This window comes from Penicillium vulpinum, assembly GCF_028829585.1.
Source record: "Penicillium vulpinum strain IBT 29486 chromosome Unknown utg000003l_segment0_segment0, whole genome shotgun sequence".
Classification (NCBI taxonomy): Eukaryota; Fungi; Ascomycota; class Eurotiomycetes; order Eurotiales; family Aspergillaceae; genus Penicillium; species Penicillium vulpinum.
In genome coordinates, this window is record NW_026643243.1 from 4,657,399 (window position 1) to 4,679,657 (window position 22,259).

At 48.3% G+C, this 22,259-nt stretch overlaps 9 protein-coding genes across 9 annotated transcripts; 4 read left to right on the forward strand and 5 right to left on the reverse strand.

Moving 5' to 3' along the window:
• Positions 1 to 575: 575 nt before the first annotated feature.
• bipA (Hsp70 family ATPase KAR2) lies at positions 576 to 2,717 on the forward strand (the record flags this gene model as incomplete). Its single annotated transcript, XM_057254506.1, has 3 exons — positions 576 to 757; positions 825 to 989; positions 1,043 to 2,717. 3 exons carry the CDS (start codon positions 576 to 578, stop codon positions 2,715 to 2,717), a joined length of 2,022 nt encoding a protein of 673 aa, XP_057108368.1.
• Positions 2,718 to 3,113: 396 nt separating this feature from the next.
• N7479_006813 (DUF967 domain protein) lies at positions 3,114 to 3,737 on the reverse strand (the record flags this gene model as incomplete). The annotated part of the gene is made up of 2 exons (XM_057254507.1): positions 3,114 to 3,659; positions 3,711 to 3,737. The coding sequence occupies 2 exons, from the start codon at positions 3,735 to 3,737 to the stop codon at positions 3,114 to 3,116; spliced, it is 573 nt and encodes a 190-aa protein (XP_057108369.1).
• A 1,668-nt stretch (positions 3,738 to 5,405) lies between these two features.
• N7479_006814 (uncharacterized protein) lies at positions 5,406 to 6,504 on the reverse strand (the record flags this gene model as incomplete). Its single annotated transcript, XM_057254508.1, has 4 exons — positions 5,406 to 5,648; positions 5,703 to 5,916; positions 5,980 to 6,266; positions 6,346 to 6,504. The coding sequence occupies 4 exons, from the start codon at positions 6,502 to 6,504 to the stop codon at positions 5,406 to 5,408; spliced, it is 903 nt and encodes a 300-aa protein (XP_057108370.1).
• A 1,684-nt stretch (positions 6,505 to 8,188) lies between these two features.
• Positions 8,189 to 8,659, reverse strand: N7479_006815 (uncharacterized protein; the record flags this gene model as incomplete). Its single annotated transcript, XM_057254509.1, has 2 exons — positions 8,189 to 8,571; positions 8,647 to 8,659. 2 exons carry the CDS (start codon positions 8,657 to 8,659, stop codon positions 8,189 to 8,191), a joined length of 396 nt encoding a protein of 131 aa, XP_057108371.1.
• Positions 8,660 to 10,994: 2,335 nt separating this feature from the next.
• Positions 10,995 to 11,582, forward strand: N7479_006816 (Bys1 family protein; the record flags this gene model as incomplete). The annotated part of the gene is made up of 1 exon (XM_057254510.1): positions 10,995 to 11,582. One exon carries the CDS (start codon positions 10,995 to 10,997, stop codon positions 11,580 to 11,582), a length of 588 nt encoding a protein of 195 aa, XP_057108372.1.
• Positions 11,583 to 11,951: 369 nt separating this feature from the next.
• N7479_006817 (hydroxyacid-oxoacid transhydrogenase) lies at positions 11,952 to 13,560 on the forward strand (the record flags this gene model as incomplete). The annotated part of the gene is made up of 3 exons (XM_057254511.1): positions 11,952 to 12,376; positions 12,440 to 12,498; positions 12,554 to 13,560. The coding sequence occupies 3 exons, from the start codon at positions 11,952 to 11,954 to the stop codon at positions 13,558 to 13,560; spliced, it is 1,491 nt and encodes a 496-aa protein (XP_057108373.1).
• Positions 13,561 to 13,721: 161 nt separating this feature from the next.
• Positions 13,722 to 15,392, reverse strand: N7479_006818 (Zn(II)2Cys6 transcription factor; the record flags this gene model as incomplete). The annotated part of the gene is made up of 2 exons (XM_057254512.1): positions 13,722 to 15,284; positions 15,336 to 15,392. 2 exons carry the CDS (start codon positions 15,390 to 15,392, stop codon positions 13,722 to 13,724), a joined length of 1,620 nt encoding a protein of 539 aa, XP_057108374.1.
• A 2,541-nt stretch (positions 15,393 to 17,933) lies between these two features.
• On the forward strand, positions 17,934 to 18,557 carry N7479_006819 (uncharacterized protein; the record flags this gene model as incomplete). Its single annotated transcript, XM_057254513.1, has 2 exons — positions 17,934 to 18,209; positions 18,264 to 18,557. The coding sequence occupies 2 exons, from the start codon at positions 17,934 to 17,936 to the stop codon at positions 18,555 to 18,557; spliced, it is 570 nt and encodes a 189-aa protein (XP_057108375.1).
• Positions 18,558 to 19,595: 1,038 nt separating this feature from the next.
• On the reverse strand, positions 19,596 to 21,232 carry N7479_006820 (uncharacterized protein; the record flags this gene model as incomplete). The annotated part of the gene is made up of 2 exons (XM_057254514.1): positions 19,596 to 21,118; positions 21,211 to 21,232. 2 exons carry the CDS (start codon positions 21,230 to 21,232, stop codon positions 19,596 to 19,598), a joined length of 1,545 nt encoding a protein of 514 aa, XP_057108376.1.
• Between the last annotated feature and the right edge of the window lie 1,027 nt (positions 21,233 to 22,259).

Below are 22,259 nucleotides of genomic sequence, written 5' to 3' on the forward strand. Positions count from 1 at the left end.
GAGTCAACCACTCCGTATTCCACACGGAGTACTCCATTTTGAGAGACTCCATAGTATCACGCGAATTCCCCGAAGGGGCAACCACTTGGTCTCTTCTAGCAAGTTCGATCAATTTGGCAATCGTTGATTGGTGGAAGCCTTGAGTAGTCCGTGGATATACCCCTGCCGCTAGACTACTTTAAGAAGAACACTACCAGGTGAAGAAGGCGGTGTGGCTGCAGGGCTCTATCTGAGTCAGCCACTGCCGAATGAAAGCCAGCCAATCAACGCACGAGAAGTGACCTGAACTGGGAAAAGGCCAGCATGGCCGCTGGGCCACATCCGTGTACAAGAAGTCCTCTTTCTTCGATTCCTCTCCAATCCATTCTTCAATTTCCTCACTTCGCCCCGGGTCCCTTTCCCGCATATCATCGACTAACATAAGGGTTCATAGAGAGTCAAACACGTCTTGTGTTTACTCGTCTGCGCAGCTGTTTAGATCGGCACGCGCGAAGCTTCCATAACGACAGCTTCTTTGTCTTTGTGTTGAAAAAAAAAGGACTTCGATCCACATACTTATACATACACCCTTCACAATGGCTCGCCTATCCGCACGCGATGGCGCGTCCAAGCCCTTCGCCTGGACCACCATCTTCTACCTCCTCTTCGTCCTTGTCGCGCCTTTGGCCTTGTTTGGAAACACCGCCCACGCCCAGGAGGATAACTCCCCTGAGAACTACGGCAATGTTATTGGTATTGATTTGGGAACCACTTACTCGTACGTTACTTGAAGCCTCGAAAAACATTGATGTTGAAATGAGACAGCTTGCTAATTTCCAATACAGTTGTGTTGGTGTGATGCAGAACGGCAAGGTCGAAATTCTCGTCAACGACCAAGGAAACCGTATTACCCCGTCCTACGTTGCTTTCACCGATGAGGAGCGCCTCGTTGGTGACGCCGCCAAGAACCAGTACGCCGCTAACCCCGAGCGCACCGTCTTCGATATCAAGTAAGCTTCCGCCACATCTATACCAAACTGAATTTAGCACTAACCCACCACAGGCGTATGATTGGTCGCAAATTTGATGACAAGGACATTCAGAAGGACATTAAGAACTACCCCTTCAAGGTCGTCAAGAAGGATGGCAAGCCCCAGGTCAAGGTCGACGTTAACCAGTCCGCCAAGACCTTCACTCCCGAGGAGATTTCCGCCATGATCCTCGGAAAGATGAAGGAGATTGCCGAGAGCTTCTTGGGCAAGACTGTCACCCACGCCGTTGTTACCGTTCCCGCCTACTTCAACGACGCCCAGCGTCAGGCTACCAAGGATGCCGGTACTATCGCCGGTCTCAACGTCCTCCGTGTTGTCAACGAGCCCACCGCCGCCGCTATCGCCTACGGTCTTGATAAGACTGGTGACGAGCGCCAGGTTATTGTTTACGATCTTGGTGGTGGTACCTTCGATGTGTCTCTTCTGTCTATTGACAACGGTGTTTTCGAGGTCCTGGCTACCGCTGGTGACACTCACCTTGGTGGTGAGGATTTCGATCACCGTGTCATGGAGTACTTTGTCAAGCAGTACAACAAGAAGAACAACACCGACGTTAAGAAGGATCTCAAGGCTATGGGTAAGCTCAAGCGCGAGGTTGAGAAGGCCAAGCGCACTCTGTCTTCCCAGATGTCCACTCGTATTGAAATCGAGGCCTTCCACAATGGCGAGGATTTCTCTGAGACTCTCACCCGCGCTAAGTTCGAGGAGATCAACATTGATCTGTTCAAGAAGACCCTCAAGCCTGTCGAGCAGGTTCTGAAGGACGCCAAGGTCAAGAAGTCCGAGGTTGATGATATCGTTCTTGTTGGTGGTTCTACCCGTATCCCCAAGGTCCAGGCTCTTCTCGAGGAGTTCTTCGCTGGCAAGAAGGCCAGCAAGGGTATCAACCCTGATGAGGCCGTTGCCTTCGGTGCCGCCGTCCAGGGTGGTATTCTCTCCGGTGATGACTCCATGGTCGACATGGTTCTTATGGATGTCAACCCCCTCACCCTCGGTATCGAGACCACTGGAGGTGTCATGACCAAGCTCATTCCCCGTAACACCGTCATTCCTACCCGTAAGTCGCAGATCTTCTCGACTGCCGCCGACAACCAGCCTACCGTCTTGATCCAGGTGTTCGAGGGTGAGCGCTCGATGACCAAGGATAACAACATGCTCGGCAAGTTCGAGTTGACCAACATCCCTCCCGCTCCTCGCGGTGTTCCCCAGATTGAGGTCGCCTTCGACCTCGATGCTAATGGAATCCTCAAGGTCAGCGCCTCCGACAAGGGCACTGGCAAGGCTGAGTCTATCACCATCACCAACGACAAGGGTCGTCTGTCCCAGGAGGAGATCGACCGCATGGTCCAGGAGGCCGAGCAATACGCTGAGGAGGATAAGGCCATCAAGGGCAAGATCGAGGCCCGTAACGGCCTTGAGAACTATGCCTTCAGCCTGAAGAACCAGGTTAACGATGAGAACGGTCTGGGTGGCCAGATCGACGAGGATGACAAGCAGGCTATCCTCGACGCTGTTAAGGAGGTCAACGACTGGCTCGAGGACAATGCCGCCACCGCTACCATGGAGGACTTTGAGGAGCAGAAGGAGCAGCTTTCCGGTGTGGCTTACCCCATCACCAGCAAGCTGTACGGCTCCGCCTCTCCCCCTGAGGATGATGACGAGCCCCTTGACCACGACGAACTGTAAAATTATCTTTGAGGCATTATTCATGGAGTTTCAATTTTTTTCCCCTTTTGCTTGAGTCACTTTTTTGTGTTCGAATCTACACGGGGCACTGTTTGTGTCCCACCCAACTTTTAGGCCCGGTTGTTGAACGCCGACTAAGAATACAATACAATGATACCTTGCATTCTGTATTAAGGAAATCTTTTGTAGTCTAGCAGTAATTGGCAAGCATATATACGCCGTTTTGATCAAACTAGATACATTGTACTAACACACTTCAATGCATGCAACATGAAGTATGTGGTTCCTATCTGAAGGGTCCATTGTGTCCGCTTTCGGTTTATTGTCTCATAATCATGCAGTAGACTGTTCTCCTTCTCCTCTAAACGCTCTTATACTGGGAGTAAACACCGACATCTATTTTGCTTGTTGAGCCACAAACGCCTGAATAGTCTCCGCAACAACCTGATGATCATCCTCCTGCTTCAACCCACTAACAACAACAACACCAATGACCCCATCAACACCATGCACGCGAATCGGGTAGCCACCACCATGGATGGCATACTCATCCGCAACAGCACCCCCATTGGTACTCGGAATAGCATATTTCTTAACAAAAGCAGCCTCAACCTGGTCCGCCGAGGCACCAGCCGCGAGCCCACTAACCGTCTTTTGTCTCATAGCCCAGCTCGAGACACCCCAGCGAAGCACGGTGTTGCGCTTCCGTCGCACCCAGTTTTCGTTGTCCGGGATTGTGCCGCTCTCCGTTACAGATTGAAACACCACGTGGAGCGGGACTCCGCCGGTGAGCGCAATAGAGATCAGGGCCGGTTTGCGCTGTCCGTTCGGGAGGCGGAGGATTCGGTCCCTTAGCGCATTGCCTAGTTGCCAAGCGGTGTCTGCTGTGAAAGTGTGGAAGATTTGGTCTGTGCTTGTTTCTTGCGCGATTAAGACTCGCGGCTGTTTCTTGGTTAGCTTTCAAGCTTTCGACTTGAGTATGGGGGTACTCACGTCTGTGCTGGGTGCGGAAAGAGCCATGATTGATATCGTTTGAGGTTGAATTTGGTATCTAGGTAGATAGATGGCAAAGAAAAGTTGAGAGCAATTATTATTTTGGGGATCAACTAGTATTTCTATGTAGTGGGGATGTAGGGGGTGGACCTTCCTCTGGCCGCATCGGTGACGTCGCCGAGATCTAGACTTTAATTGCTTTGAATTGTATCTCGGCAAGGCTTGATACCACAATCTCTACCATTCTTGGATTCTATCAGACTATATATGCACGTATGTATAGATCACGCAAATATTCCGAGATGTATCGGTCTTGCCGATTATCTATGTATACCCCTCCTTGACGAACTCCAATGTCTCCACTTTCCGACATCTTTCTTCATGACGCTTTCAATAACTTAGGTCCAAATGCCCCCTAAAAGAGCCTGCGATACTTGTATCTCCCGCAAAGTGAAATGCAGCGGCTCTTGGCCCTCTGTGCCTCGCTCAGTTGCATATTGATCTCTTCGTAGGTGACTCCTAGATAGTGGATAGCACCACAATGGCTCAAGCTTGGCTGCGAATGCGTGCAACTTGTGACAGCCACGGAGCAAATCTAGATCCTAGAAGCGCTCTGGTGTCTTTTTCTTTGTATGTGCACTAGACCTCGTAAAGCTCTTTGGACTATTCTCTGGCAGGAGGCACTCACTATTGGCTTGCTGTCTTCTTACCGATGTAGAGCACTTTGGCGAGGACTTCGTTGCGTCCCGGGATTGGCACAAGGCAGTCTATTTTGAACTCGACTTGGCCACCCAGTGAACGGACGAGAGCGACTGTTTGAGTTTGTGCAATGTTGAGAGAAATCATCGTTAGTTCGATGGTAACTTGCTGAGATATTGGATAGGATATGGAGTGTGTTAGAAGAGACTGGATTCTGGGTGCTATACGACGGACGAAGTGACTATATCTATATTCAAACTTGGGTCTACATTGTGATACCCAGGACGAATCGTGGGATGTCGTGTCATCGATGAATCATGTTAATCTTCTGATGCGCGGGATCTTCGACTAGGGAAAGTTGTTCCGCATTGCTAGTCTGTTCTCCAATCCAGACCAAATACCATATATAGCTGGGCAATCATGTGGTATTCTCGTAAGGTGAGGTGGAGATAGACAGCGTTGCCTACAGCCTTTGTGTAGATGCGGATATCAAGATATACTCGGATAAATGGAGTACACCAAACGTACTGTAAGTACTCGTTCATCATTGGTAGTCAAATTAGGAAAAAGAACTTCACAGATGTCACACTGCATGAAGGAATGCTAATTCCCCGAGTTAATTCTCCGCGAGGGGGTGCATTGCAGATCTTCTCATGAATGTGTCAACAAATAGAAAATAAGAGGATCTGTATGTTCAATTAACTATCTGACCTAGGTGAGGCCCTCTCTCTTTTTTTTTTCTTTTCTTGAAAATTCTCAAATCACCATCTTCAAGCAAATCGATGTATGTATGTACAATCGCAATAATTCCAGTCAGTCCAGATACGCCATAACCTCACCGAAAACGCCGAGGTCAAGAAACCAGACTCAAATCCCCGAACACCATTCCTGACTTATGTACAATGTGAAGCCGAAAGCCCTAGCTAGTAGGGAAGAATCGTAATCCAACTAGCCAGGCGCCGTCCGCCAAGGAATATCGGGTATTTCATTAAACATTTAAACATCGTCCATATGTACCGCGCGGGCGTAAGAACCCTTCGTAGGGGTGGGAGGTAAATCGCCCGTTTCAATATCCCTGCGTACCCTCTGGGCGCGAGGGCTGGAGCTCGGAGTGGTGAGCGGACTGACGAACAACTCGCCGTTCTTCTTACGCATCCAGTGTACGCGCAAATGATCGAGGGCGGTCTTGAAGTCGTCGAGAATGACTGTGTCACAGAGGCATTTGAAGATGAAGGATAACTGGGATAGTTAGCTTTGTGAGAAAATAGAAATCAGATGAAAGGGGGGACTAACTTTCCAGAATGGCTCGACACCTGTTGGGAGCAGGCTGGAAAATGCGTTTAGCACGCTGCAGGTATCCACAATCATGAAGATAATCGACAGGCACATTGCCGCCAGCATGATTCCGAAGCGTGGGCTGACGACTACTAGCTCCCATAATCCGAAGTTGTATTCGCGCTTGATCGTCCAGAACAGACTGGCCGTCGTGAAGATCCACCATGGGTCGCTGTGGATAGACGATGTTAGGGCGAAAGGGATTCAAATATTCGACGGATAGGGAATGACGAACCGAAATAATGGCTCCATTGGCCTCGTCGTCAAGAAAATCTTATTGATATTGTTGAAGTATGTGAAGTTCGCATAGATTTCCAGTCCCCAATAGGGCCAGCAGAGAATAACAGTAGTAATGTAGATGATCGAGACCTTTCGCGATAGGAACGGGCGGTTCTTCATCCAGGCGATAACATTATGTAGTGCCCAGGAGATATTGAGACCGATCGCAGTCGCGGATAAATACCAACCATAGACTGGCTCATGAGGGAAGATAAAAGTACCATGGGCCATCGCCAGGATGAGCTATAATCAAGCCAAAGATTAACCGAAGTTCTGTTGAGCCCATATATGACTGCGCCAGTTCAATCTTTTTGCGGCTTACCTCGGCGAAAATCAGCTTATGCAAGAGAATACGTGACTTCATGTTGGCGACAGTGATAGCGGCCATAATGAGTAGACTTCCGACCATCAGACCCTGACCCCAGGCTTCGAGGATCAGGGCATCGGCCTCAGTAGGCTTCGAAATGTGATCGGTAGCCATGGTGGGCTGTATTCATGTCAATCGTGGGCGGTTGGGGAAGGTATTGTGGTGAGTCAGGGATTAAGGCGGTTTAAGTGAGAGGATGGGTTTGCCACAGAAAGAAATGGCAATCTTCATGAAGGCATTGGATTCACAAAATGCGCCCTCGCACAAACGCGATATTACTGTTTAAAGCGAAGAGGGAAGAGATTTATAAATTATAAATTGCACGGCTACCGTAAGATATTCCTTGTCTTATTTGGTTAATTCAACCCGTAAAAAAAAGTAATTTGCGACGCCACTAAGTTAGTCGTTGGCTCTACAGGGCTGTGGGGAATAGGGGACTCGGGAACTCGACGCGCAACATCGTCAATGTCACATTATATCTCTTTATTCCTATCCAAGCTAATGGTCTTTCATGTGTAAGAAATCCCCAGAAAGCCCATCCCCCAGAAAGCCCCCTGGGTTATCCCCCGCCATGAATCGGATGTCCGTGCCTGCGGAGAAATGGAGGTGGCGTTCATAGGAGATTCGAACTAAGCTACAAAGTACTGCACGGTGTTTTTGTTTCTCCTTTTTGCTTTTACTTGTTTGATTTTTATTTTGAGGCTAATATAATGGCATAGTCTTTACAAAAGATCTAATGTTTTCAAATAAAGAAAGATATAAAGACAAAGAATCATGAAGAATCAAAAAACACAAAGGAAGTCTAATAGTCAGGTCTTGGCTTTTCCGCTATTTCTCCGTCTTGTCTCTCGGTCAGGATTCACTTGGCAATGGACTGTCATTCGACGGACTTGTTTCACATTATATTATATATTTGAACTATAAATGACGAGGTTCTGGGAGAAATTTATCCGAATACTATCCCTGTGCTTCACTAGCTCCACATGTTCATGTTGACTGTGAAGTCCGGGGTATTTGCTAGCCGTTTACCGGATATGCCTTCCTTATTAAAATCATTTTAGATCGTGAATAATTAAATGTGGTCAATATGCATCTTACATGCATTTAATACTGGGTGATCACGTGGGGAAGACAACAGCGTGAAGCCATCGACCACACCATATGTCAAAGAACCCAGTCACAAATTTCACGGCTCTCTGACTTTCCTTTTAGCGCTAGCCAGTGCGCAATATTGTTGACAATCCATGTCCCAGAAACAGTGTAAATTAGGAATTGTAGGCCTAATAAAGTCTCACTCTTTAATGTGCTAGGCCTAATCAGACGAGACAGAATAATTCCACATGTGCAATATATAACCCTCAAGCCTCATACGAAGAACAATTTGGAAACACGTAGTCGAACGTGAATTTATTCGACATTTCAGCCGAATATACCGGGATAAACGTTGTTGCTGTATCGATGCTCTAGTGCTGCGACTACCCGTGGACTCTATACCTGTTTGATATACGAGAGAAAATATACGAGAAAAGCAAACTTGCTGAAAAATCGTTTGGGGGCCTCAGGCCGATGATCATCCAGCTAGCTCTTTCCTGCCCTCTTTCTCCTCTCTTCTGTTCTATAGTAAATGCACTAGTCTTTCACCCCAGAAAAATACATCATTGTGTACTCCGTAGCATCCCCTCAAACATATTAAAGCCACAAGAAGAGGCGTTTTGTCAGAGGTGGAGTATTTCGGACTAGCAGCGTCCCCGGTGAAACTAAAGCTCTATACGAGGTTGGCACAGAAGAAAAATGACCCTTAGAATAATGAAGGCTTATTTGCCACTAGCCAATCCTTCACGGCTGGCAACATGAATACTGCGGCAAAGTTGCTCCTCTCCAGGCATATTGCGTTGTTGTCTGTGACTTGTGGAGAATTAGGTAGATGATCCCCGGAGCAGTAGTTATCTGATGGTCCGGCTTCGAGGTCTTCCCCCAAGCCTTGGACGATGTAATAGTTGGGGTGTAATGGTCGGTTCTTGGCCTTGGGGGGAGGGGCGTTCAGGGTGAGCATTGGCGGAGTAGGTTGCGTGTCTGTAACCGACGTACTCGAGCTAGTGGCCGGGTTCGCTTCTTGAGGTTTAGCTTGGGCGGCTGGGGATGGGGTGCGTTCTTGTGCCGCTCTAGGCGATTGGGGTTCAACTGGCGAGGACTCAGTTGGGGAGTGTATTGGCAAACGGCACGAGGGAAGTTAAATGTACAAAGTAGTCTACTGACCTTGGTGTGTCATTGTCTCGCGAAGTGATTTGATGCTTGTTATCAAGGTCGGGTCGACTACCCAGCTTTTATGAATGCGTCGTAGCGATGCAAGAGGACTTCTAGATCCTGGAAGGAAGAATCGACCCACACATGAAGTGGCGTGGAGACGTTAGCACGGGAATGAAGGAAATTAATGTTGGGGTTAGTCTGGAGTATGAAGTAGGCCGTTTCCTATCAAATTTTAGGTTCCCTGAATATATGTGGGTTTTGTACGTGTTGAGCTGGGAAGATGGGAACCAGTAACTAGTATCCACATTCCTAACGTGGTTTGAGCCTATAGGATGTTGGAAATTGTTTGACTGATGCTCTTTTTACTACATTTGCTGTGTTAGAACTGCCCGTTGAGAGGCTAGGCGGTCTCTGCTCCCACAAACTCATAGATAGTTCCCCTCTTTCCTCAATGCAATCGATATTTCCAGGTTCCCAGATCCTGCATATGCACACTGCATCAATTCTCTAAACCTGCCTCTTCATTACTATACCCAAGTACGAGAAGATCCACCGAAGCTCGAGGTCAACAAGACTGAAACTACCGATCCTGGCTACATTTTTCTCAGCCCTCGCATAGATATCCAGTATACTGGCCCCGCTGCACTCATTTTCGAAGATGGGGGTAGTCTAGTGTATGAAGGCTAAGAATAGGTATCTGCCATCTTCATGACGCAAAAGCTCCTCGGCAAGGATGCTATTACCTTCCGGGCCAGAGACATGATGTCCATAGGCCACCACACCTGTGGGTGGTTATGGAGCTGTGAAAATCCGTAACGACCTCCACAAGGAGATGTACGCTGTCTAACTGACCGGCGAGTTCGTCACCCCCAAAGACTCAACCAAGGACTCATACTGTGACTTGAACGAGAGCCAATGACTCCCCGCAATACTCTCACTTGCACCACCTACAATGTCACTCAGAACCATATAACTTCCATCAACGGTAACTCCTCCGACTGGATGCTGAATAGCCAATTTTACGAGACCGATAGTCTGAAGACCCTCTCCTTCATAAATCCTCTATATGATAACTCCCCATTTGGTATACATGGTGGTTTGGTCATACATATCATGTCATTGCTTTCTTTCTGTACATATTTGAAATCATCTTTTGGATGTAAAATTGTATTCTTAACATATCTTGATCTCAAGCAAATTTTCAAAGAGCTGGAAGCCTGTAACCTAGTTAGAGTGATCACATTTGATTAGATCTAGATCAATTCTAGCCATGGAAACGTTGAGCTGTTGAAGAGCCGAGGTAGGCGATATACCTAGGCCTCCGGTCTGGATCACAGTGGGCGGTTACATCTAGCAAACTTTGCGTATGCCGCACAGAGGCATTAGGTTTGTCCCACTATGTTCTTAAATGGATATTGGAAGTGACGTCGAGGACGTCACAAATGAGCAACGGAGCTGTTCGGTGTACCACATGAACCACCATGAGCTTGTTACTTAGCTTGGCTTTTTGTAGCAGAGCCTTTCAGGAGGCAGGGGAAAGGGAGGATTTACATCTCCATTATCTATCTGCCCATGAAGCTGTCTGTCTCACATTCCTTGATGGTTTCAAACTCAAACGAATTGCCTGTATAATCTCCGCTATAAAAGATCTCACATTCTTCAGAAAAAATGAAGGCCCAGAACGTCACAGTTGCCCTAGCCACGGGGTTTTCAGGTTTGATTGCATATTTTGATTAAGTCCAGACTTTCAGATGGTAGTAGCTGCTTGTGTAGCGCGTGCCATGATGTGTAACTGACTATAAAGGTTGTTGAAGAAGCATAATCCTTCAGCTTAGCCGGGCCAATCAGTTCTCATTCTTTGATATCTTCGATTCGATACGGGTATAATATCTGATGGTTTGGTTCTTCTCATTCTATCCTAGACATACAAATATAGAAACTAAAGTCCTGTACATACCTCGCTTTAACTTTAGAATCCCAGAAACCAATAGGGGTACAATCTCAACATGGACATTACATACATAGGGAAATGATGACATTCTTCATATGCTTCTGTTGTACAATCGGATGAGTATCCAATTTGATTACTACATTGTACTCTCACCCCTTCATTTGCGTCACATGTACATTGCACAGCATAACTTGGCGTGCAATTACCCCTGAGCCAAGGTTCCTAGCAAATGCTTGGAAGCATCTTGCCGTGAGGAATCGGACACAGCGAATGGCCCAGGCTCACAGCGCAACACAGTGACAAGGGGAATGATACTAGATGTAGGAACCGAAACGCTTATATAAAGCTGACCCAATTCCTGATGCGAACTGACATAAAGAATATCTCAAACAGTTCTACAATCAAGATGTTTTTCTCAACTATTCTCCCCCTCCTCTCGCTTACCACCGTCGCCTTCTCGAACCCAACAATCCACAACAATCTGAGCCTAAGGGACTGCCCCTATGGCGCCTTCCCTCCCTCCTCGAGCAATGGCGAACTTATACCAACCAGCACGCCATCACCCGTATACCGAAATTTGGGTCATGCGATAGTGCACAATAACTGCAATTTCCCCATCTACATCTGGTCCGTGGCCTCTATGGTCGAGCCCAAACGAATCATTCTACCAAACGACGAGTACAGGGAGCTCTTCCGTGAAAATGCAGACACTGGTGGCATCGCAATTAAGATCACCACCAACCGTGATGGGTTGTATACCAGTGCTCCCCAGATGATATTTGCGTATAACCTTGCCTCTGCAACAGAGCGGGGCCAGAGACAGGATAAAGTGTGGTATGATCTCTCCGATGTCTTTGGGGACCCGTTTGTGGGTTACCCGGTGAATCTTATGCCTGCTGAGCCGTCGATCTGTTGGAAGGATGGGGTTCCACCTGCAGGAAGTCAGGTGAGAGCTGTTGATTCTTCGACAGATTTGGTCTTGTCGCTTTGTTGAGAAGGAATTTAGTTTGGGAGTGGTCTCGGGGGGTAGGGATGAGAAAGTAAAAGCTACAGGTGGATATGTTAGTGGTCAATTGAATCAACTTTTCATATTTCAGCCTCGGGTGTAGGATATAGAGAATAAAGTGGACTCTTCTCCGAAATGGAGAACCCCCAAAGGATCAAAGAGGTGAATAATTAATTGTATGGGCAATGTAGATCTCGTGAGCAACCTCGGCCAGAAGTCCGGGGGAAGTTCCCCGCATTTCTCCAATTTGTCCCACATCTCCTTCTTTACCTTCTTTACTTTATTTGACCTTCTTTCCTTCAAATTTACCTTCCAATATTCGCTCTTCTCATCTTACTTAGAGAACTACATACAGCAATGGTTTCTCCAGCAATCAGAGTCGCCCCATCGGCGGCAAATCGTGCCCTGAACTTACTACGCACAGTACAATACACCCACCCACCCAATTGCCCATGCCACAAAAACCCCAGCCATCACCATAACCACAAGCAAACCCCGTCTCTGCTTAATCATGTGAAGCGCAACATGTCCACACCCATGGACCGCTCGCGCGAGAAGGAGTATGCATTCGAGATGGCGGCATCTAGCATTCGCTTTGGGCCCGGCGCAACCAAGGAGGTCGGAATGGACTTTACCAATCTCGGCGCTAAGCGCGTGTGCATCGTCACCGATTCCAATGTGGCCAAGCTTGATGCGATGAAGCAAGCTGTTGAGGGTCTTACCCGTGAGGGTATTGAGTTCACTATTTTTGACAAAGTTCGCACTGAGCCCAAGGATAGCTCGTAGGTCAACCCCAAGCTTCAAGCGCAGATGTTGTATAGATGCTGACCTGTTCTTGAATCAAGTATAAAAGAGGCCATCGCTTTCGCTAAGCCCTATAACCCTGATGCTTTCCTGGCTGTTGGTACGTCTCCTATTCCCCTTAGCTCCCCGGTATACACAAACTAACACCAAAACAGGCGGCGGCTCTGTAATCGACACCGCCAAACTGATGAATCTGTACACCGTCTTCCCCGAAGCAGACTTTCTCGATTTTGTCAACGCACCCTTGGGCAAAGGCCTCCCGGTAGACAGGCCCCTCCGCCCGCTCGTTGCTGTCCCAACAACAGCAGGTACAGGCTCGGAGACAACAGGCACAGCAATTTTCGACCTGGTCTCCAAGAAAGCCAAAACAGGTATCGCCCACCGGAACCTGAAGCCAACCCTCGGAATCTGCGACCCGCTCAACACCCGCACCATGCCTTCAGCCGTGGCCGCCGCCTCCGGCCTCGATGTTCTCTGCCACTCCCTCGAATCCTGGACCGCAATCCCATACAACGAGCGTACACCACGCCCAACAAACCCCATCAACCGGCCCGCCTACCAGGGCGCAAACCCTATCTCCGACATCTTCTCCCTCGCCGCCCTACGCTCAACAGTCAAGTACCTGCCCCGCGCAGTCCGCGATCCAGACGACCACGAAGCACAGTCAGAGATGCTGCTCGCGGCTACGCTTGCTGGCGTCGGCTTCGGAAATGCAGGCGTTCACCTCTGCCACGGTATGAGCTACCCCATCTCCAGCCAGAACCCTGGCTACAAGCATGCTGGCTATGAGGTCGATCACAACATTATCCCGCACGGTGTTTCTGTGGCTGTCACCGCGCCCGCTGTCTTCCGCTTTACCGCGGCGTCGAACCCTGATCGCCATCTTGCAGCAGCGGAGGCGTTTGGTGTGGATATCTCGAATGTCAAGCGTGAGAGTGCGGGTGAAGTACTTGGGAATGCGATTGCGGAGTTCCTTGTTACGCTTGGTGATCAGCCGCGTGGATTGAAGGATCTAGGCTTCAAGGCTGCGGATTTGGAGGGCCTGGTTGATGGGACTATTCCGCAACAGCGGGTGCTTATGCTTGCGCCGAGCTTGAGCAAGGAGTTGGAGGCCGAGAGGGGTGAGTTGAGGAGTTTGCTAGAGCAGTCTTTGGATTATTAGGGAAATAAATGCATCAAAATTGGATATTTAGGTTATTTCTTTGTTCATATGGGGGATAGTACAGTGTAATGTTGTGTGACAGGAGGAAATTTATCCTAGGCCAGCTAGGAGCAGATAGCTTTTCGAATTACATTTCATGCCAATGCAAGAATCATCGTTGACTATTGCGCCTCCAATAATTGGGTTAGGTGGTCCATATGTACTGAAACACCCGAGGAATCATCACCTGGAAGGACCTTTGCGCCGAGGACACCCATCGACGACGCTATGCGGTCCAACCAGATCACTGCACGTGGGTCTTGTGGATCAGAAGTCCTAGACGGACCCTGTCCAAGCTCTGAATGAATGCGAAAGGGGACGGTGAAGTTCTTCGACGTCGCAGAGACCGGAGATGTGGAGTATTCACTACCACCGCTGGGTGGCGTGATGACAGACGACTCCGGCGAATGATCCTCAACGAGCGTAAAGCGCAATCGGTCTTCAAGACGGTCAGAGAGCTGCTGTAGCGTCTCTAGCATATTTTCTGCTCCGTTGAGGAGTATCGACGGACCAGTGTCGGGGAAGATCTCTGGTACGGGGCCCACGAAGGATCCGGGTCGCTGGACGATACCTTGCTGGCGCTCACTGTGCGCGTTGATACAGGACCGGAGCTCCGCGGCGAGCGAGCGCAGCCGACGGGAAGTGTTATCTATGCGTTTGGTGAGATTTGTGAGGGAATTCGAGTCTGACTCGGTCGGAGCTGAAAGGAGATCGCGGGTCTCGCTGATATATCGCGGGCATTTGGCGAGTTCCATGAAAGCTAGGTCGGATATTTCTGCGTATGCAGACCACTCGCCGGGCTTCTGGCAGTCTTCGGTCCTGACTTTCCCCGCGTAGGATTGCCATTCTTCTTGGTCTAGAAAGCAGGGTTTGCCTTCGTAGACTGCGGTAGCAATGAGGAAGCCACGGAATGCAATCCAGCAGTATCTTCCGAACCCGGACTCGTGCGCTTCTGGGCCTCGGCTTATCATCAGCCGCTTGACGCCGTCAGAGTGTATGACCCAGGCGTCGGGTGTGGTCTGTGCGTACATCTCGAATACGCTGAGGATGAGGGTCGTGCATAGCATATTGTTGGACTTAGCGTGGTGGGCTTTCGGGATGGACCGGATAACCGCACCCAGCGACTTGGAGTACATTTGTCGACTTGCTTTGAGAAGAGCTTGATCTTGAGTCAAGTGTGCTAAATAGACAGAGCTTAAGCAGCAAACTGCGGAGTCGAGGTAAGCATCTTTGCCAAAATTCATGACAATATATTCGGCGAACCCGGGCGCATCGCCAGAGCGAAACCGATTATGGTAATAGAGAGTTGGAAATGACGTGCCGATAAAATCGAGGAATAATTGTGGCTGCGCGGCACGGAAGGACTTGCGCACCAGCGACGGCGATACTTTTTCATCCCAGCCACTTAAGGAGGAGTGTCGCCGCATAAGGGCAATCGCATTGCCGCGCACTACATCTGCAGCGGCAGCGGACTCCTCGTGTGCAGGGGGCAGTGGGTCAGGCGTTGAAGATGTAGCAGACGCAGGTGGGTCTGACAATGTGCCTCCCCCCTTCCGTCGCGTGTTGGAGCGATGTCGCCGTGCGAGATTGGGGCCTTCGTCTTGAAATCGAAAGATTCTCCTGTAGCCCGGACAGGTGCGACCATATTTCTGGCACTGGCTGCACTCTGGGACTACCTCATCGCACTATGGACTTTATTAGCCCGAGAGTTCGATCTTACTTAGATGTGAATTGACCTTAATCCGTCGCTCGCGACATAGGGCACAGCCTGTACTGTGCGGAACTCCCACCATGGTGTCAATATGACCGAAAAGATGTCATCACGCGGCAGAAGCTTGGAAGTGTGTTTATGTGCCCATTTTCCGCACTTTTTATGAACCTGAGTAGAGCTTAAATTGATTCGAGGGGGAAAAGAAGACCATCAGCCCTAGGATGTTGTTACCGTTGGGAACATTTTGCCAAGCGACCGGTGTTCTGGTCGAAAAGGGCCTGCGGGGAAAAACCGTTTCACATTTTTATCCACCAAAAATCAACTTTGTAGATATATTTTGTACACATCATTTTCACCTATTTCCGTCATTGGTCCTTCGGTTCAAGTTCAAGTCCTAAACTAAATTACTCCTGCTCTCCTTTTAGGACTATTCAAGCCGGATATTAAGGGGGCTCACCTCACCCAAGTAAGCAAATATAGATACCGAGGTTTGGCCCCAGAATACTATTCCCAACATTATGTACGCCCCTATTTATAAATTGCAAATCCCCCGCAGCTATGGGAGCAATATCTAACTATCACTAGGCTCAATGCTGATGGCCGACTTGTTAGAAAAGCCTTCGCTAGGTCATCTAATGGGTCATGGATCAAGAACGCGGGATGGCAACATGCCTCTTTTATGGGCACTTCGAGCAGTCACATAGTTAGTGTATTTGGCATTATAGGCTCGCACCAATAGTAATTATGGAGGTCGCTTAGAAATAGCTTCCACCAAGGGGAACCTTGAAATGCTGGTGCTGTCTTGCAGGTCTTGCCTATAACTTATATCCGGGATGCGAGGCTTTCCTGCGCCCTCTCTGATGATTAACGTGGAAGCAGGCAAATTGGTATCTCCGGGTTCGATATTGATTTCTTCATTGACCGTCAGGAGCCAAAGGGGGCCTGGAAGAGGATTCAAGGCACTTGCTATTCGAGGGTTGATGATACTGCAAACGGCTATCCGTTCCTAGAAATGGTGTCTTCCCAGCGGTAAGCAATTGGAAACACGGCAATTTATGAATGGGGCATGATCTGGCCCCAATCAAACGATGGCGCTGATGTTTAGGAGAATATGGAGAAGGAGGCGTAAGTATGGCAAGACAGGAGAATGGACCCGTTGAAGTCGAATGGGCTTGACTTGGCATGATCAAATTGAGAGTGCATACACTTACTCAGGAATTGTCTTTCAGCCATGGCAGATCTTCAATCTCTACACTTTCGTCATTTTGTCATTTCGTCAATCGCTATACGAGACGCAGCGTCAGGAAAACATGAATCAATTTTACTTGCACAGCGATCAAGCCCAGAGTTTATGGTACCTAGTACCTTTGAATAGTCCAGCATGCACATCTTCTAAGCTATCTAGTTACATTCTATATGAATTACTATCAAAATTGGGAATCTACCAATGTAGGAAAGCCTGACACCTACCAGTAAGAGTATAAACCCCCCTTTCTTTCCCACACTCTCTTGATAACTTTTATCCTCTCTCCTTTCTCTATCAATTATAAGCCCATCCTCTTTATATCACTCCGTTTTTCTCTCATTCGACCCTTTCTTTGTCTATATTTCCCAAGGGCCCCTTCATTTTATTTCTGCTCAGCTTCGTCCCCTATTTGTATTATTGTTACCCTTAGGTTTGAATGAACGGTTCTATCTCGTATATGGTATACATTATGCAAGCCGAGGACTTTTTATATCCTCATCTAATGATTCTTCTTCCTCCACCTATCACAAGATTCTTCTGACTTACTTTTCTGTATTTATATATTTTCTTCCCGCGCTTCTTCTCCCTTCAAATCCTTCAAATCCTTCCTCTGCCCTCTGGACCTCACTTGTCCCTTCTGGGCCTACTCTCCTCTATATTTTTTTTTAAAGATAATCATATCCCCTTCCCTCACTTCTTTCCTTTGAGGTCTTCTTAACAACATTATATATAAATATCTACTCACTTTGTCCTTCCACTTCTTCCCTCTTTCAAACCTCCCTCCCTCTATCTTCTGAGGTATCTATCTCCTAAGGTATCTATCCCCCTCTCCTCAGGTCTTCACTCTCTTGATCCTTCTATCTGAACTCCTTGCCCTCACTTGTCTGTTCCTATACTTTTCTCGAGGTATTTATACCCTTTCCTTCGCCTCTTCTCTCTCTCTCTCTCTCTTAGTTGTTCCTTCATCTACATCTCCTTTTCCCCTCAAGTCTAACAATCTTTCATTGATCGTGATTATATCGAATTCAACAACATAAATATTGAGACCGGCCTTTGAGTGGAATATATTTGTTGATTCATGTCTACTTTAGCCTTTCTTGATCTTCCCCTCACTCCCCCCTTCTTACATACTCTTTGAGTCGGACCTTAACAGTGATTTTGCCTGAGCTAGTAGCTGATTCGAAGCTTACAAAAAAGGCTAGAGAGAGGCCCAAACCCAAATAAACGAGGAAATAAACTCCTTGAAGCGCGAGCTCGCTACAAAGGAAACGCAGCTAGATGAGCTGCGACCCTCGAATGCTAAGATTGCTAGCGACCTACGAACCACTGGTGAAGAAAAGGTCAAGCCTCGCAAGGCTTTGGCTAAAGAGGTAGTCAATGAAGGCTACAGCAGAAATCAAGGCAGAGGGAACCGCAGTGACCCAGCAGCGCACGGAGGCCTTGGCGAATCAACTGCATGGGGAGCGTGTCGCCGCGCTGCAGCAGACTCACCTCGAGGAGCTGATGGCAGTCAAGGTCGAGTACGAGGAGAAGTTGGCGAAGGCTACGGCAGAAATCAAGGCCGAGGGGACCGCAGTGACCCAGCAGCGTCAGGTGGCTCAAAGCGTAGCTCAGGAGGTTAACTCCTTGAAGCTTAAGCTCGCTGCGCAGAACGTATAGCTGGTTAAGCTATAGGCCTCAAATACCAAGATTGCTGGTGACCTATAGGTCACGAAGGAACAAAATACTAAGCTTAGTAAGGTGTTGGCTGAGGACACCGCCGAGGTTGCTAAGCTTATATATAAGAGCGACGGTCTTGAAACGGCCGGTAAGAGTCTAAGACTGAAGTACGATAAGCTGAAGTCTGAGAAAAAGACTCTTGCGAGGGAAAAGGAGCGCCTGCAGATGGATGTTAGGGACCTAGAGACTACACTGGACGACCTCGCCGGCGAGAAAGAGAAGTTGGAGGAAGATATAGATCAACTAGAAGGCGGGGTCGAAAAAAAGAAGGGCGACAACTAAGTCCTGTTGGAGCAGAACGAAGAGCTGTTTTACCACTCCGTTTCTGCAAATATCGAGCACCAGTAGGCTCGGGACAGAGTGGGTAACCTGGAGCGCCAGGTGGCAGAGCTCGAGACGTCTGATATCACCCAGGCTGTGGTGGGTATGTAGTTTGCATGCACGTGTACCTCTAATGGCAATATTGCTGTTGAGCTAATAAAAGCCAAATGGAAGCACCTGAAAAACTTGACAAGCTTGAAGTAGAAACTACTAGGGTAGTCAAATATGTGTAGAAGAAGGACGGTTACCTAAGAGCCAGCAAGAGGCTGTTTCAGCGATATACACACCGAGCTGCAGTCTGAGAACAAAGATCTTTCGAGGGGTAAGGGGGACCTTGAGAAGCATATCGAAGTACTAATGAAGCACTGGATGGCCTTACCAACCGTGGAGAAGAGTTGGAGCTTGAGGTACGAGAGTTGGGGGTATTGATAAAAAGGAGGGCGACAACCAAGTCCTGATGTAGCACAATGAAGAGCTGCTGTGCCAACCCGTGGTTCTATCTATTGAACAACAGCAGACTCGGGACAGAGTGAGCAACCTCGAGCGCCAGGTGGCGGATTTCCAGACGGCGGAGGCGGCTGAAATCATGAAGACTGTTGAGGGTATGGGTTTTGGTGCTGATTAGGCATAATTTCCTGGATATTACACAACACTGATTATGATGGTTTCGATCTTCTCCCCTGCTATGTTGACCTTTTCATAGGTTAGGAGATCGTATTGCAGGATGGTTGTACATTGTGCATGTGTTTGTTGCTTTTCCAGGATTCCCAATAAGACATCGGCTGAGCCTAAGATTTGGTTCGCTAGTAGTATACCACTACCCACTTACGAAGTCTCAAATTCAGATTTTTGGAACAGCAGATGCCATGTACGTGTCTGCAATGAAAATCTAACCGCTGTGCAACTGCAATGAGATAGCCGTGGTAAAATATAACCACGACAAAATGTTGACTATGATGCCTGAAAGAAAAAGAAAAGAGAACGCCAGGGTATAGATGATCAAAACATAGAACTCCGCTTTTTTTCAAGCTTGGTAGTAGTGTTTTCCTCCTTGTTACGCCGGAAACCAAAGAAAGTGCTCTTTTTCGGCTGTACTTGAGGCGTCGGCCTCGGCGCCGCTATGAGAGCACCACTACTGAGAGGCTGTGGATGGAACCCAACGGCAGACTGTGGTCGAGATTGCATCAGGTGGGTGGAGGATTGGGCTCGGGGATCCATGCGCCCCGGTGCGTGGAGGTATGGGCTGTTGAAGGTAGAGACTGGTATACCGTGGGAATTTTGGTGGCGAGGATGGTGGGATGGGCGGGCTGCAGATTGGGAGGGAGGATGGACTGACGATTGAAGGTATTGATGGGAGTAAGGTTGAGAGGGTCCGGTATGTCGGGGTGGGAGGTGGGGCCTAGAAGACGGAGCTGGAGCATGCTGTTGCTTTCGTGCTTGCTCTTCTTCTTTCCCGTATAACTGCTGCAGGCGTTTGGTTTCTTCCTCAACTTCTGCCTCGCGCTGACGTTGTGCTTTTTGTTCTGCGGCGAGAACCTCCTGGGTTCGTCGCTCTTCTTCCTGTCTTGCGCGTTCGTCTTGTCGCCTCCTCTCTTGTGGGCCCGGAGGTGAGGAATTCGGGATGCTGGGTCGAGGCGTTAATGGGGTTTCACCCACTGCTGGTCCATGAGGTCGAGCCTGTGGGTTATTGCGGTCGAGCCTGGGATCACCAACTGGTGCGGCCGTCGCCGCAGTTGCAGTTGGCCCTACTGCTTGCTTGCGGGCTTGGTTCGGCCCACCGGGGGTGATATGAAAAGCCTCCTTGGCAGGCCCAAAGAAAATATCGCGAATCGCAACAGCAGCCAAGAGTAGCACGACTTCTAATCCCTTCGTATCTTCCATCTCAACACGGTAAAGATTGGGCTCATAAAGAGTAAGTTCCTTGAGCCCTTGAAATAGAGCGACTGTAATATCTGGCTCGCGGCTCTTTGTGCGCGTGTCAGGAATCGTTGAAGTTTTGCCATGCAATAGACATGTTAAATCCTTCGACAGCTTCCCATCCTTGCGCCAGCTGAACCTCACCTTCGGAGTAATGTCTGCAAGAGATGGATCGATCTGAGTCTGGTCTAGTGCCGAAGCAGAAGGAACCCGGAATGTAGTTTGCGGCATCTCAAATTCCCACCGTGCGGGTTTGTTCCACGATTTGGTATGATATTTCACTGTGATCTTTTGGTCGGGGCTATAGAGCTGGATGGTGAACTCGGTAGGGAGAATGGGTTCTGGGGGCGGCGCAACGCCGCCATTTGCTCGTATTGTATCTGCTGAGAGACTCGGTTGTGTCCAATCTGGAGCCACGGCGACCTCCCCGTAGACAACGTCTGTCACATAGGGGTCATACAACGCGACTCCGTAACGGTTTTGTGATGTCGGAGCAGCGGGATCAAGGGCGCGTAAGGAGTAAGCAGGTTCGGGATCATTGCCATGCTGACGAAGGTATATTGTGCTGATCTGAGCTTGTTTTGAGTTGTTCTTGAGGAAGAACGCTGTTCTGCGGTCAGTACGATAAACTTGAAGCCGGCTGGGGATGACGTAGCCGGCGATAAGAGACGAGGCTGCATTAGTCCTTACAACGTACTGGGTAAGTTTTCATCGATCATATTGTCATCTGGGGTTTGAATGTACAATTTAGTAAGAGACCCAAGTGGTTTTGTGGAGGTGTTATATTGAGAGCTCGGGTGTTGAAGTCTGCGCCACGGGACTTCGTGATCGGCACCTAAAAATAGAAGGGCTGTCCCCGCTGATTCGTACGTTGAAGGCACCAACGTTCAAAGCACTTCGGAAGTTTAGGATCAACCTTGAAAGTTGAAGAAATGTAGGCACCGACATTCTATGCATGACATTCAAGCTTATAAATTATTGCTTCTATTAGCTCTGATCTACATACAAAACAGGTATACCTAATCGAAAGTATAGATCGACATGCTATCACTACAATGAACATCCTATGTCTGCAATATTCCCTAGGGTTAAAATGCACTTGATAACAATATTCTCCATTGTCGTATATTTTAAGGTCAAATCAGCAGCTTACCTTGCTTTTTTGGAGCTAGGCCACCCGTTTTTATTGCCCGAACAGCGCCTCCACCAAGCGGATCGTGACGTTGATCCGAGATGGGTAGCATGGTTCGGCAATACTCAGCCTATAGAATCTTGTTTAGACACGTACGCTGCCTGGTAAATTTGTACAAAAACTCGTTTTATATCTAAAGTACTCTGTATATTCCGTGGGATAAATCAAGCCCTGACTACACCCTAGTTATATCAAATTAGCCACCCCAAATTTAGGAGAAGGACTAGGTAAAATACATATCGCTTAACTTTACATAGTATGTTTGGACTATGCATTCAAACTGTGACTGTTGTTTATCGCCTATCATCCATGTTAATTGTAATAAGGAAGGACTGACTTAGCTGCTTGGGTAACTTATAGAGGAAGTCAGAGAGAATTTCTATATTACAGATTCAATTAGTACTGAGTCTGAATCCATAGGAAAGTCTTATATGGGTGCACTTAGCCATAAACTCATCAAGAGACGTTCATATTAGCTCATCGAGGCAGGGCTTCTAAAATCCATGTTAGCACAGAAGGTCGAGGGATTGACTTAGCTGTGCCCGCAATGCCTC